General features: G+C 40.6%; 1 protein-coding gene across 2 annotated transcripts in view; it reads right to left on the minus strand.

Annotated features, from left to right (window-relative positions):
- Positions 1-16,414, minus strand: part of SRGAP3 (SLIT-ROBO Rho GTPase activating protein 3) — a 232,850-nt gene that overhangs the window by 100,710 nt on the left and 115,726 nt on the right. For both annotated transcript variants that reach the window (XM_048487752.1, XM_048487751.1), the window contains exon 4: positions 2,415-2,477. In XM_048487752.1, coding sequence (XP_048343709.1) covers positions 2,415-2,477 — 63 coding nt within the window. The remainder of the gene's footprint in view (positions 1-2,414; positions 2,478-16,414) is intronic.

Genomic DNA, 16,414 nt, shown 5'->3' on the forward strand with positions numbered 1-16,414 from the left:
GCAGTGGCACCTTGGTGACCACCCCAGCCCCAAACAAGCCCACCCAACCACCACCTCCGCCCAGTCTTTCTCACCTCCCAAAGACAAGCTGGGAAAACCCAGTCCCCTACCTGGCCTCACCCCCTATCCTATCTAGGCCAGCTGTATTCCTTATGCTACAGTGGGCTTTACTACTAGTCAAACAATAAATGAATATGTGGTTAAATAAACATTAAGTTCCAGTCTTGGCCACTTTCTATTTTAGCCTTTCTCAGTAGTCATTTTTCGTCTTCACTAGTTTCTGCCAGTAATGAGGTGTCATCCGTACACCTCAAATTGTTAATGTTCCTTCCATCAATTTTCACTCTATCTTCCTCAAAATATAATCTAGCCTTCCTTATACTATATTCTGTGAACAGATTGAACAATCAGGGAGATAAAATACATACTTGTCTGATACCTTTGCTATTTGCCTGAGCCCCTTGGTGGACGGCGGTATACAAATCAAATAAAATAAATAAAAAATTTGTGAACCATTCTGTTTCTCCATGTTCTGTCCTAACAGAATGAAAACTTTGTAGTGATTAAATTAAAATCTGCACAAATCAATCATTGCTGAGTGTGGACATGCCTCATTCACCCATCATGCTCTGGGCAAGAATTGGGGCGGGGGGTGGGGGTGGAAGGAAGAGCAAGGTGCACACCCAAGCCCAGCAACAAGCCCATACACTTTAACTTAATGACAGTTAACTCTGTTGTCTGAATGCAGCCAAGGCCTCAAGCCAATTCATCACTGCTTAGGGTTGCAAGCTAGACTAGAGCACTGGAAGGGAATAATGAACAATTTGTGAGTCTCACTTCTCATTGGACGCAGTGTGTAACAGACTTCCCTCTGTGATACATCTCTGAAGATGCCACTCACAGATGCAAGCAAAACGTTAGGAACAAGATCTACCAGACCACGGCCAATTTGTGACTCCCTCACATAAGCCAAAATCAGGTTTATACATTATATATAAACTATATATAGCACAGGCCAATATGTGTTAAGAAAGAGATTTGTTGGGCTTTGTTTGTTAGAAAGAACCTTGAATGTTTTGCTTGGATGTGACTAGCAATGAAATGTGTGATCTGTTTCCCAACCAACCAACCATAAACCTTAAATGAGCTCCAAATGCCATAATGAAATATAGCAAGTAAGTCATTTCTGTGACTTATAGAGGACTTTTTTAAAACTAGGGGAGACTAATAAGCTGTAAGAAAGGATTGAGGTCTTTTATCTACTCTCCTCACAAGATGCTAACCTTTCTGCTAGACTTTAGGAAACAATGTGTTCTTACGCCTTCCTTTGGCCCAACTTTGGTCTAACGGTATCTGGCACACCTGTTTCAGGTTTAATTGGTTCTGGAGTAACCACCTCAGAAATCTTGCAAGATGAACATCTCTGGTTGCTTAAAGACCTCAGCAATGCTATCTCATCTAGACCAGTGTTTCTCAATCTGTGGGTCAGCAGCTAAAAGTGGGCTGCAAGCCAGTCCTCCATCATGACCACTTCTGCCCTCTTCCTTGCCTCTTACTAACTTCGCACATTGTCACACACACACACACACACACACACACTTTGAGGGGGCAACTAGCAACTTTTCAGCAGCAGTAGGAAGGATGGGCAGGGAGGCTGGAGAGTTGGCAGGAGTTGTTCAGGACACCATGGATAACCCAGAAAGAAGCACGAGGAGAGGCGGGTCCCATTTTGGTGCTGCTCCTTCAGCAGTCCAATTTTGTACCCAGCCACATAAGGCAGTTCATTGCCATCTACCTGCTGTGGGAAATGTACTGCACCAAGCTCCTCACTGCCAGACCCTTCACACTACCGGCCATTTTCATGCAGCTCCTCTATCTCCAAACACAGTTTCTCATACTCAACTCTGGCTGGGCTGGCACAGAAAATAACAAAGAGATGTCTGTGCTCTTAGGTACTTGATCTCAAGGGGAGCCTTATGAAATAAACTCTCCACTTCAAAGAAGAGAAGCCTGTGTTTTAACTTCTCCCCATGCATGACATATTTTATGGACTTGGTCATGATAAACAGAGACCTCTTAATTTTCCTATTGAGTTGACAGAGGTATTTTTACAGCTTGTACTATACGAGCCCAACAGATCAGAATTCTGAGGTATACAGAGCTATTTTCTTCTGTGTGTATGCTTACACCCTACAACATACCTCTTGCACAAATGGCATTTTCCATTCCTAGCATCAAATCTAGTGAAATCACAAACAAATCTGATTTAAAAAAAAAACTGGAACACTAACTTGTATCAGGAGACAGTGTTTATTCTGTCTAAGAGGCTCAACACACTAATCAATCTATTTTTTTAATCTAGTAAATTTTATCCTGGTCCCTGGCATCATAATTTCTAGTGTCACAGTACTTACAGTGTAAAGCTCATTAGTGACCTTCAGGAGTTCTTCATGCATTTGCAGACCAATCTCCTTACTCTGCAAAATAAAACAAAACAGAAAAACAGAAAAGGGTAAGGAGCAATTCTTTTATGTCCCCAAAAATGCATTTGTTGCAAAAGTAGTAGGCAAATGAACTTTCAGTGAGCACCTCTGAAAGGTCTGCAGGGCATTTTTATAATTATGTGTCCCATTCCCCATCTCAATGAGAAAGGGATATTATCTGTTACTACTGTCAAAAACAACAATATAATAAAATGATACTGCATGCAAACAATTGAGAGCATTGGCCCTATAAAAATTGGCCCTGTACTGTTGTATAAGTACTGCCTAATGTAGAAAATCTGTATTATGGGCAGCTCTATGTTCTGCACACGTCTAGCACATTACTAGTGTTATAAAATATCCCAACAAGAAGCAATATGGTGATATGAGGATGTTACACCTCAGGATGCACAGAAAACACTGACTAGTGTTTAAATTTCTTAAGAACACCCAAAATACGAGCTAAAATATTTTCAGAACCAAAATCACTTCAGCACTGAAGTCTGCTAGCTGCTATCTCTAACTGCCATCTCCATTTTCCCAGAATGCCACATGGGTTCAGTCTTAAAAGGGTAGTGGCAAATGAACAAACATAAAACATACATCAATTATTACTCCCTGTCACAAAGACAATTTAGCAACTAAACAATAAAGCACCAAGTAACAGAGAAGCGGAATGAAATAAATACTAGTAAAGACACAGATCAACTGGCACACATTGAAGCTACAAAAAGGATACATCTAGAAACTGTTGCACAATGTGTTATGGTTTGCAAATCCAAAATTACAGTGCTGTTAATCCCTAGCGGATGTATTGGCACCCATCCTACACAGATCAAAAACAAAACATTATTATAAGACTACTGTTATTTAGATGCGTTTTTCACATGCTTTTCATGCTCTGTAGTTTTCTTGGTTTAAGACAAAGCTGGTTGATTATAGCAGCCTAGCCTGTTTCTGGTAATGCCCAGATCTGTTCCCTTCTGTTTTAAACTTCCGCCTGCATTATACTTTCCAGACCTATTCCTGCTCTGCATTTTTAATGGCGTGTAAAATATAAATTAATAAGGGGGGACTTAAATTGCTTTCATGTATAGGAGCCTTGTGCATGCCATGCTTTTTAAAACTCTATAAATCTTCTATAATGTCTTCATTCAGAAACTAAATTGGCATCATTCAAAGAGATGCCAGTCAACACCTGGACTCTGCTTTTCTCATTCTGAAATGTTAATACCAAAACACAGCCATTTGGTGTTTAGAAATGGGCAACTAATGAATCATTAACCTAGTTCTTGCAAGCAGCAGATGAGGTGGGAAAACCTGCACATGGATCATACACCAGAGCACACTGCAAGAAGGAGCTCATGAATTAATATTCTTCCATGTAAAGTTAAGTCTTGCCTTCTCCCTGACATAACTGTCTACAGATTTTTTTTGTGGTATAGCACTCCTTTTTATATGTGAAGGGGCACATGAAATGCACAGATTTACCACCTTCTTGCTGTTGCAAAAAACAGGCCGTAATTTTAATTCTTCTTTAAGGAAAGATGAAGGCTTTTAAGGAAAGATGAGAGCCAGCATGGTGTAGAGGGTTAGAAGCAGTGAACTCTAATCTGGAGAACTGGGTTTATTCCCTACTCTTCCACATGAGCAGCAAATGCTAATCCAGGTTTGTTTCCCCATTCTTCCACATGAAGCCACTCACAGCTCTCTTTGAACTCACTCAGCCCCATGTACTCACTCAGCCCCATGTACTTCATACAGTGTGTGTTGTGGGGAGGGGAAGGGAAGGAGTTGTAGGCTACTTTGAGACTCCTTACAGAAGAGAAAAGTGCATCAGAAATCCAGCTCTTCTTCTTCTTCTTCAGATCAGTTTAGCAGCACAAATTTTGCATATACAATCTCTAGTAAAGGATGTTATGACTTCTGCCCAAGACCTTGAAGAGCAACTGAAAACCAGAGTAGATAATAAAGGCTCACCATCTAGCCAATATGTAGAAGCTTCCTCTGTTCAGATAAGGAATTTTAAAAATCCCTCCTTCAAATACAAATAAAAAATTTCACATAATGTGAAATGTTACAGTGGCTTCCATGATAAACTTAATAACATACATCTTTGATACCATTATTTAATTTCTAAAATAAGAACAGTTGGATCTCAAGTGAACCAGAGGACTGATTTTCACTGAGGACTGTATTCAATGCACAATTTCTAAGGACAAATCCTGGCACTAAAAATAATAAAATATGTGAGAAAAATTCAAATAATAGACCACTACAATTTACCTGTACAATGTAGTCTTCTCAGAGACTGGACATGCAAGCCATCTAAAGGATGTTTACTGCACACATGCAAGATCAGACAGTGATGTCCACACTGTGCCAGGAGTAGTTACAGGCCCTGGATTCTCTTGAAATATGTAAACTTTACAATTCTGCTTTGAATAACATTGCTGACAAAAACAGCCACACTGCTACAGAACAATATAACCTCCAAACCATAGAATTCATCAATTAATGCAGACATTGGGCAGGGGCATCTTAATCCACTTGACAACAAGGCCAAATATTCTATACAGCCATTAATGACCTTATGTAAGTGAAGGACTATCTTTTTAATTGTGTCATGTAATAGCCAGATAAGAATAATGGCTCCTTGCTGAGTTGCCTCACAAAAATCAGAGTAACAGCTACAAATAAGCACAGCAAAACTATTTTATTTATTTATTTATCTATTTTATTAGATTCTTTTATACTGCCCCGCCCCCTGTTTAGTTTCAATTGCTCACAATTGGTAAGTGTTTTGGCTGGCTACAGGGTAGCTATTCAGTCTCTTTCATACTGTTCACATTTCTATAAGAGCAACAGCTGTAAGTAATAATTGCTTACAATGCTTTGGAACTGAATTAATGTATACATTAGTTCACGTGCTTTCTTGTCTTTAACACAACTCCATCCCCTTGATAGTGCCTACTAAATTACCTCTCAAAAATGCTTTATGTTTTTTACTACTTCACTAGTCAACTGACAAATCCTAATTAATTCCTTATTAATATACCCTCATGCAGGAATTCAACTTGGATAGTCCCAACATCAGATCCCCATAATCAAAAGAGGTTATGGCTCAGTGGCAGAATATCTGCTTAGCATGCAGAAGGTTCCAGACTCAATCTCTGCTTCCTGCCAGTATGAGTGGATAATACTGACCTCAATAGGTCAATGGTTTCATTCAGTATAAAGCCACTTCGTGCATTCAAAACAGGATATTCATGTATTTAATACTAAGAGTCCTGGATGTAAACACAGCCCTCTGCTGCCACACCTCTGCTAACATGATTAATTTGGCCAAGTGTTGATGTAATTATGCATGTTTTTATTTAAAGGGCTGTTTCTGGTTTCACACTACACATTATAAAACTGAAATAGGCCCCTGAGAGGTTAAACAAATTCCTTCAAACCTGACATATCTAATCTATTTCAGTGTTTTAAACTAGAATTAAGAGTTTAGGAAGATCCTTCTAGCAATGGTCACACTACTTTGCACCATGATCATTATAGAGAATTTGTAAACTCATGGAGGTGTGTGTGGAAGAAGCAACATCCAATCCCACAGTTCTGCATTACATCTGTACCAGCCATTTTATTGCATGCATGCAATAATCTGTCTGATTTTTATTTTTTGTTACAGAACAGTGATTGCTGTAAACACTTACTAGGTAACAATAAATAAATAAATCCATTTATCTGTTCAACAAAGATAAGAGTCACTCTACCTCACCTGCCCAGCAGAAAGATCTCCACTGGCTACTTCAACTCTCTATGAACTGCAGAGGGCACAGGCAGAGGCAAAACAAAGGCTCTTCTCTTTACCCCCCCCCCCCCCGCCCCCCAATTCTCTACAGTCTACAGAAAATTCAGGTAAAGAGCTTCCCACTTGGCTTTTTACAAGCAGTAGCAGCGAGGGCAGAAAAAACATGGTTTTTTCCTCTGTATTTGCTGTACCTGCTACAGAACTTAGTGGAGGGGGAAAGTGAGAAGCACCACAAATAAGGATTGACAAGGGGAAAAAAAGTCAAAAGATTTGTGGAGCACTGACTATGTAATGGCCAACATAAAACAAGCTTTTAAATCATGATTTCACCTTATGGGTGCTATAACATGGGTAAATGCTCCGAAAACAGCCAGCATATTTCCTCTGGTCTTACTGTACCCATTTACTACTGTAGGACAAATTAAATGACTCTAGAGGTAAAAATGAATGAGGCATGGAAAAATGAAAAATCGGGGGGGGGGGGGATTTTTTTTCCCGGTAGCTTTTTTTTCTCCAACTTGTCCAAAAGGAAAAATCAGAAATTGGGGGTTGGGAAGGTACTAAAAAAAAGGCTATGAAATGTTTTGTCTTTAAGAATGAGGAAAATGGACTAAAATGCATACCCTGAGTAAAAAAAAAAATCCTGAAACCAAGTGAGGAAAATGGACTAAAATGCATACCCTGAGTAAAAAAAAAAATCCTGAAACCAAGTAGCTCAACCAATAGGCAAATACCTAACTCCATACTCTGCTCCACCCCACGCAGTGGGGTACAATGCCACTGAGTGCACCCTCCAAAGCACCCGTTTTATCCAGTGGAACTGGTCTCTATACTTCTGAGATGAGCTATAATTCTGGGGAATCCTTAAGCTGAAGAAGACACCATAACACAACACTTGTGCTATTGAATGACAACTAAGGCTGGAGGCAATACGAATAACACTGTGAGACAAAGTGGAGTGCCACTAATCACCCCTCACCTATTTTGCTTTAGTAGCAAACTCTACCATTACAGGAGATCCTGGAAAAGGGGCTGGCAATGGCCTCAATCTTATGCAGACTCCCTTGACATACATCCACACCAGCAGGGCAAACTATGGCATGTAGAGCACCACATTCTCTTTTACATTCACTGTGAGTATCATACCTCCAGCATATCAGAAACCAACCGTTAAAAAACATCACAGAATCTGAATTGTGGAATGGCAATAAGACCACTTTGCCCAGTGCAAGCTCACCAATAGGTGTATAAGAATGTAGATGAATGGCTATTAGCTGAGGCACCCTGCCAAAGAAATTTTACAAAGGCTCCTTTACTTCTCCAACTTCCCTCTCTTCCCCATCACACTTCCAGCAGTTCCACCTTCAGTAGAGTAGACTTGCCATAGGAAATGAAAGGAGCAATAAAGACTGAGGCTAGCTGAGGAGTTTTCTGCAGCTGATGCCAAGGCAATACCAGCTGGGAGTGAAGTGATTTGTCATGCTGTATTAGAACAGATGGGCACTCAGTGTGGTGTGTTGGTTAAGAATGGCATGGTGTAGTGGTTTAGAGAGGGGGACTGTAATAGTATGGTTGTTGCCCCAAGCCACCACTGTAAAAGGCGACCATGAGGCTGAGCAGAGAGCGAGCAGACACACGCCTAAATCTCTTCAGGAGATCCTGTCAGGCTTATTCTCGATGCCACCTCTGAGGGAATACTGATAGCTCTGTGAGGTGATTTTACTTTTCCCTCCAAAAACTGATAGCTCTTGACAGGATGAATTGGGCACTCTTAAAAGACTCTTTGAGGGAGTTCACTGTAGGCAGCTTCGATACTTCCTATGGTAGAGAAATGTGGCGTATAAAAACCAACTCTTATTCCTCTTCTCATCCTCATTTCCCAGCAAAGACTGGCCCACAAAGTCTCTTATGAGTCCCAGTCCTAACTGGCAAGGGATGAATTCAGAATCTGGAATTCCTTATTGTACGAAATGTGGGGTAGAAAAGTCAACCCTTATTCCTCTTCTCATCCTCATTTCCCTGCAATGATAAGCCCATAAAAGTCTCTTATGAAGCTCAGCCCTGATTGGCAAAGCATGAATTCGCACACTGTAGCTGTATGTTTTAATTAACAAGGCACCCAAAACCATTAGTATTTTAATCCTACTTGCTGTAATGCCCTCTGGAGAGGAATAAGGAGTCTGTCCTCCATGACAATTCAGTATGAGGTTTAATGCACCTGTTCCAGCCTCAGTGGCACACCATTTGCCCAACATTCTTCCCAACAGAGTCCTAGCCGGCAGTTGTAAGGTAAATCACTCAGATATAGTAGCAGTAATGGGGGGGTGGGCGGGGAGCAGAGCATTCATCAGCCACAACTATTCTTGGTTTGAATCTACTTTGAAATATCACTGCTCCATTTTTGTGCAGGCATTTTTCCACCACCACCTTAGAAAAGCAACAGAGTTCTTTCTCCGGGTCTATCTTTAAATCAGGTATCGTTGACATGTAATAATTCCAGGTGTTAATGGAGAAACAGCAGAAAGGCCCTTTCTATTTAACAACTCAACTTGCAGTACTCACCAAGAAAAAGGAAAACAAGACTCTCTAAATCAGATGTCACCTTTGAATGATTTTCTTTTTTAAAAAAAAAAGTATCCAGAAGGAAAAAAATTGTCAGCAAAGATTTGTGATTTTTTGTTGCTGGTGTAGGAGTAGCTCTCAATGAAGCCAGCTATAAATCCTTCCAAGAAACATTTACTACTGTGCTAAGGAGAACTTAAAAGGTTGTATGCAGCAAGAACCCATAATCACTAAAAGACAAGTGCCCTTAGTCATTGTAACTGAAAAGCAACACTGCAAAACAGTATTGCTACTATGAAATATAAAGATCTGGAGACACATTTAATGCCACCCTGGACCATTCCACCAATGGAAACCTCCTTTGTACAAGATCATCTGAGCTCAGCACAACTAACAAGAGGTCTTGTGCATGGGGTCTGAGAAAGAATCAAGTATCGTATGAAAAGGTTGTTCTAACAAATGACCAAGCATTATCTGATTCTCTGATGCATATCCATAAAGCCACCTTGGGAAAAAGAACCCAAAGTCAGTTCATACAAACTCAGCCGACAGAAATGGTCACGTGATGAGAGGGGGAGGAATGCTACTCCCTCTGTTTTCCTACCACAGCTAGACAAGAAAGACCTGGTAAAAAGCAGTGGCAGTGCAGTAAACAATAGCACCGCACAGAGGGGTGGGGTAGGAGGGAGGGATGTGTGTCTCCATAGAAACCCATTCAATGAACTACAGTTACAAGTAAGTGCAACTCGGAAGTGCCAGAAGGAGCCAGAGACTTCCCATGCAGGATCCCCTACAGGTGCTATCTTGCCTGACCCTCAGTTAACTCAGAGGCACAGAAGTTTCTGAAGAAGATGAAGGTGGAACGAAAAGAGGCAACTTAGCCATGCAGAAAGTATAAGTCACATGGTGCTTGAAAAATGTCAACAAAAATACCCCACAGGGCCTGAAGTGATGTAAAGAATCACCAAAGTTGAAGGGAAAACTTCTCAAAAATCATGGTAAAAAGGAAAATAAAAACACCGCACAATTTCAACACCAAAGCTACCTCACACAAGGGCCTGAGGCCCACTGTGAGGAAAAGAAACATCCCAGTTGAAGCAAAAACTGCTGAAAAGGCGAACAGCACTTTCTAACTGCCATGATAGAAGAGGAAAAACTCATGGTTTTGATGAAAAAAAGGGGGTAAGAATCAGCAGAGCTTAAGCAAGAACTTCTTTCCTCTGTGTCAGCAAAAGAATAACTGAGGGAATAGCATTTCAGAGCTGCAGAGCAGACAAAAAGTTGAAAGCATTTCTGTGGCAGGCCTGTGCAAGCCAGTCCCATTGTGGGGCTGCACAGAATACTCATGAATGTGAAAATATTATTACTAGTAGTATTATAATATCATTATTGTTTCCAAAATTTACATTTAAACAAAAATGTTATTTAAAATATCTGCAGTGCACATAGGACTTATCTAAGGCTATATATGGTCATACATAAAAAGATTTCATACTGCACGTTGACAATAAAATCTTGTCTTTCATTTCACTCATTCCAAATGAGGAAAAAAATATTTTTCCAGTATTCCGCAAAATCTTCCATTGGGAAAAATAAAAAAGCACCCTGAGGACTTTTCATACTATACATTTTGATTGAGAAAAAAACTCATCTTAAGAACCATTTCACTCATTCTGAAAGAGAAAAATACTTCACTGTTGTTTCTAGTGCTCCCCCAAATTTCATGACTTTTCTAATGGGAAATGGGAAAAAAGTCCTCAGTAAAACATGCAAAAACACATTGTTAAAAAAAATCTCTAGATAGGGTTCTGTTCCATTGCCCAAACTGGATTAGAGTAGGGTCCCTTCCAGGCTAACAAGCTCCTCCCCACACACAAACATGTCCCGCTGCCCAATAGGTTCATATATGGGCTTTGTTTCCTCAAATATTTAGGGAAGCCAAAAATTTGAAGAAAACAAACTTGGATTGGCACAAAAGAGGTTATAAACTTAGAAGGTCTAGCATCCAAAAACATTAGACATTATGTGCGTATGCATGTGCATGCACGCACACTCCATAATGGCAAATTACGATGCCAAATAAGCCTTTTTGATGGATTTAGCCAGTCATTATTTCCAGAGACATGTGAGCTGTACTGAGACTTCAACCTCAAGGGACATTTTTGTGAATAGAATCTCAGATGTGCACACGCAACTCAATATGGCTTCTTTGCCCTTATTAAAAGCAGGTGTTATGTGTGGCAGGCTGCAGATGGAGTCAGAATAAATATTACCTCCTCACACTAAGATCATTTCAGTTTAACAGCATGACACTTTGTAGATGGAACAATGCACAAATCCATTAATGGTACCTTAAAAAGTCCCAATTCCAGAAGTAACTGTGCAAGAGTCACAGTGCATGACTGAAACAGTTAAGCTGTCAAGTTTCAATTTGGTTTCAAAATATGCCACTTTTTATAAAAGTCAACTTCTAGCAATGTGACCCGAGTCTGAGGTTATCCTGTTCAATTGAAATATTTCAAATGCTGGGTCTATGCCTGTGCTTGAATGGTTTAAAAAAAATGCCTGCAGTTCTGTTTTGCAATAAAACAAGCCAGCCCAAATAGTTTGCAACACAGAGAGGGAAGAGGGTTTGAACAGAAAGAGAAAGAAACAAATTAGTTTCAGTTTCAAAACGAACAGCGCAATCCAGAAAGCAGGGAGGCAAAAGGGTTCAGGAGGTGGCGTGATCCTGGTGCCTGCGTAAATGCCACTTGAATCAGCATAAGGGGCATTGATGCCAGTACTGGGAAGCCACACAGCAGCACAATGCCTGGTCGACAGCACAGCTCGGGTGGTATTGCCCTTCTAGTGCAGGAGCCTGTGCCTCTGCCCAAGCATGTTTTCTAGGGGGTCTCATTAGTCAGCTTTCTGGACGTTTTCAGCCTCGAGAGCCAGTGTGATGTAGTAGTTTAGAGCAGGTGGACTCTAAGTTGGAAAATCAGGTTTGATTCCCCATTTCTCCACAGATAAGTGGACTCTTATCCGGTGAACCAGATTTGCTTTCCCACTTCTGTACTCCTGCTGGGTGACTTTGGTCTAGTCACAGTTCTTCAGAACTCTCCCAGTCTCACCTATCTCATAAGGTTTCTGTTGTTGGGAGAAGAAGGGAAGAGGAGTTTGTAAGCTCCCTTGATTCTCCTTACAGGAGAGAAAGGTGGGGTATAAATCCAAATCCTCCTCATCTTCCTGGGAGCACCTCATTTGACTGCACCAATGTACACCTGCAAAAACAGTGCTACAACTCATTGTGCGCTTCACATAGATAGGGAGAGCACAGCTGTCAGCTTGATGGCCACAATACAGCAAGCCTCTTAGAAGGTGGCACGGCTGCACCATGTACCATGCATCATTTGTAGCCATGGAGCAGTTAAACCACCACCACCACCCCCAGATTGCTCCATTAGATCCACAAAACCTTCTTCAAAACTAGAGTTAAAAGTGAGAAGAAAGCCAATTTATTCACACAGTGACATTTTCAATCAGGTTTGAGTATGAGAATGCACAAAAATCTTGTTGCTCTAAAGTACTGCTGGACTCAAATCTAACTGAAACACAGATACTCTTCTGTATGAAACTAAGAATAATGGGCAAAATCTCACAAAAGGAAAGCCCTTGGTATGTGTCCATAATTCATGAGTACCAAACACAAGGCCTTCTTAGTTTTGGTTCCTTAACTATGGGACTCCTCCTCCCAGAGCGAACTGGCATCCAGCTGGTTCACCATTAGATACCCAGTTGAAATCCCATCCCCCCCCCCCTTTTGGTGGAATTTGATTTCTTTTTTTGTCTGTTCTCAATGCTAAGTTTGTTACAACAGTATACAACTCAGTCTCAAACATTAGCTCAATTATTAGTTTTATGTGGGTTTCATTGCTGCTCTCAGGAGCATTGTTATTTGATTTTCATATCATTTTTATTCTATGCTTTAAATGTTGAGTGGAAGCCATCTTGAGACTTCTATAGAGTGCAAAATATAAATAAGGAAAATAAAATAGTAAAAAATAATCAAATACATGGTTGAGTTAGAGCCTGCCTCTCAACCACCACATGCAAAAACAGGTCAAGCATTATGAATAAAATATCACATAATAGGTCATGAATTTTAATTATTGTGCAAATTATGAATGTTTTGACTACCAACCAAATAGGGTTTACTTTAAAATGAGCTGTGTATTTACTTTACAATGAGCTGTGCCTAATACTAACCAGCCTGTGCTTCTATAGAGCTATCCTGACAAGTAAAAGTTTTCAAATAAGAGATCTTGTCCTTACAGAGGTATACACTGATAATCAAAGAATCTCTATGTGCTCCCCTAGGTAAAGATTCAGTTCTCTCATGCAAAATATATACAGGCTGTATGAACAGAGATCTTTCATTACGCTCCTGAATAGTATAACTAGCAGCTGTATTCTAATTGTTATAGCAACGTATTCATGTTTTTTTTTCTGTAAACATATTAAAGATCTGGAAACTTGTTTGAAGTCACTGCATCAAATCCTTCATTTTCACCTAAACTGAAATATTACATTCCATAAAAATGTGACTTGCATTCAGATACACATTCCCATCTGCCTCCATTGTGCATTTTGGCAATAGTCTGGAGGAGAGAAAATATTTAGCCATTTAGTTTCATTTGGATTGGTACCATCACACATTAAGATAGCACAATATCTTGAGTTAACTTTATGGTTTTAAATTGGCTACATCAGTGGTTCCCAAATTTTTTCAGCCTGCCACCCACTCGGTTCCATAATTTTATCCTCAGAATCCCCTACCCACACCCTATAAGAAGCATTATTCAAAATAGCAGTTTACATGACGCACTAAGGATGATAACAACAAAAAATTCAAAACAGAAAAAGGAAAAACACTTGCAGTGACAAGACCTTCTCAAAATACAGTATACTGGTCTGACGAGAGATCTGGTGATATATTTATCTAAAAATCCACTAGTTTCCAGCAGATTTCACAGAGACAAAAATTTTGGAGTGCCATTTGCCAGTATCTAGGCTCTAACCTGATTAAATCAAATTGTAAATAAGCGAACAATGCAGTTAAAAGAGCCTTCAAGTGCCTCCCTGCTGCCCCCTTGCCTTGTAGCACCCCCTCCCCTAGGTAATCCCACCTCCCCCTAGGGAGCGATACCATCCAGAATGGAAGACACTGGGCTACATCATATACATTACATGTTTCTCTAAAAGTGGCACTGAAGCAATGTTAAAAAGGAATAGAGCAGTAGAATCAACCAGATTTTTTAAAAACAAATTAAGCTTCAGAAGTCTCTGAAGAATTTTTTGGGGTCCCTTTAATGTTCTTTTTTGCGCTGAAAACATGGCAGCACAATCTTGGGTTTTATTCAGTCCACCCTGGTTTTCATAGGTCCCTTTATTGTCAAAATTTGTGTGCTGCCTCTCCAGAGCCCTTTTGAGGGAACTAACAATGAATGATAAAACAATGGAAAATACAATTCAAAATGATGCCAACAATATTTCACAAAAACCAATCTCACCAACAAAAGAACCATTGTGGCCAATGAAACCACAAACCTCGAACAGTATAAAAAGGAGCACAGCACAATCATGAGAACTGGAGGGTTTTAAATAAAATCTAATTAAAGGTTCACTAAAAGTCTGGGTGACCTATTATGTGATTTTTTTTTTGGTTTGGTGCCTAAATGAGAAGAGGAGAGCTGGCCTCAAGAAGGGGACATTTTCAAAGCGAGGTTTGTCACCACTGACAAAGCCCTGTCCCTAGCTTCTACTGTCTCATCTCAGGCTTCAGAAGACGCTGACTGGCAAGTTAGACAGTGGCGGATTCCCAACTTCAAAAATGAAAGTAGATTCAAACCGGTTTGGTTAGATTCAGGACCTTTTGAGCACAGTTTCATGGTCCCCACTGCAGCTTCTGCCCCCTTGTTCCCAGAAACGCCACAGCCACACAGAAGTCCCCGCTATTGGTGGATCAAACGCGTGATCCACTTACGGGCTATCCTGATTGGCTGCTGTGCTGGGCTGGGGCAGGAATCACGCTGCTGCGTTGTGCTGGGGCAGGAATCATGCACAGCCCACTGCGTCCTGATTGGATGGAAGGCTCCACATCACCGCAAGGGGAGGTAGTTTGAATCTGGATTCACCCCCCCCCTTCCCCACCGCTACAGATTGACCATGCATTTTTTCTAAAGTTCCACTTTCTTCCAGGTTCTAAAAAAATGCGCGGGGGGGGGGGGGCGGAAACGGGATGAAAGCGTTTTCGGCGCTGCTGCAGTGGGGAGTTCTGCTGGAAACCTAGATATTTGGAGTGACAAGCACGCATCTAATCATGAGTGGGGAATCGACCAGTATGAAGGCAGCACTTCCTCAGAGCCCTTTATCCCAGGGCATTTAGAGATTTAAGAAGGGAAGCACCAGAATTATGAAGCTGATTCACAAATAAATAGGCAACCAGTGCAGATCTTTTGACACAGGGATGATACAATTCCTGTTTCCAACCCACAATAGCAACCTGGGTGTCATATTTCAAACTGATTTAAAGCTTCTGGAAAGTTTTCAGAAGCACCCTGTGTCAAGTATGGGAAAGTAAGTGAATCTGGATACAATCAAAGCATGAATCACTGTGACCAAGGGAAGGACAGCAGATAAGATATAAGGAAGTATGCACCATGGAAGAGACCTGAACTTCCAACTGTATGCAACAATCCCAAAGCAGTTGCAAACTAGGACCCCTAATGTTCCATGGGTAGCATGACTCTGCCCAGACAACATGACCCCTTATTCTCGAAGCAGCATTACCATTGAGCAGTGGCACTCCATCTTCTCTAACTTGAGCCTCAGTACATAGGCCATGATCCATCCCAGTGCCTTCTAAAAGCATTTATTTGGGACTTCAACAGAACCACTTTACTCAGCTGTTAAAGAACTCAGAGCATTCATTCTACTCACTCACAGTATTCCACTCTTATTTCACCCCCAGTTCCATTTTTCTTCTCTTAAAGAAACTCACATCAGGGATTAATGATATTGTTTGAACTGAGATCAATGCTGCCAAATATTTCCATACCCAAGGTTAGCCAATTCATATGAACAGAATCCAGCCTCTCAAGTTTAGCAAGCTTTACAAATTAAATTCTTTTCAGCAGTGAGAGCAAAATAGATGAAAGAGTTAAATGAAATGACCACATTACAATTATAACAAAGAGATGATGGAGTGCAAAGTAAATAATCTGGAAGATAAAGAATGTGTTGCACACCTGCTGCCACCACAATTTAATATGTGCAAAAGTGAAAGCTAATACAACATATACCTATCCTTAAACAAAGTGCAAGGTGAATATACAAAAAGCAAATGCACATACAATAAAAAAGCACCATATGAATCCAAACAGAATTGTCTCCAGACTTCACGTAAAACACTAGGCAAGGAGGCTGTTCTGTAAAAGGTCCCGCATGTTAACTGCTGAGCAGGCAGCCTGTCCCACAAAAGATCCTGTATGTAAATCCCAACAATGTGGGTAATATC

Source organism: Sphaerodactylus townsendi, linkage group LG03 (genome assembly GCF_021028975.2).
Source record: "Sphaerodactylus townsendi isolate TG3544 linkage group LG03, MPM_Stown_v2.3, whole genome shotgun sequence".
Taxonomy (NCBI): Eukaryota; Metazoa; Chordata; class Lepidosauria; order Squamata; family Sphaerodactylidae; genus Sphaerodactylus; species Sphaerodactylus townsendi.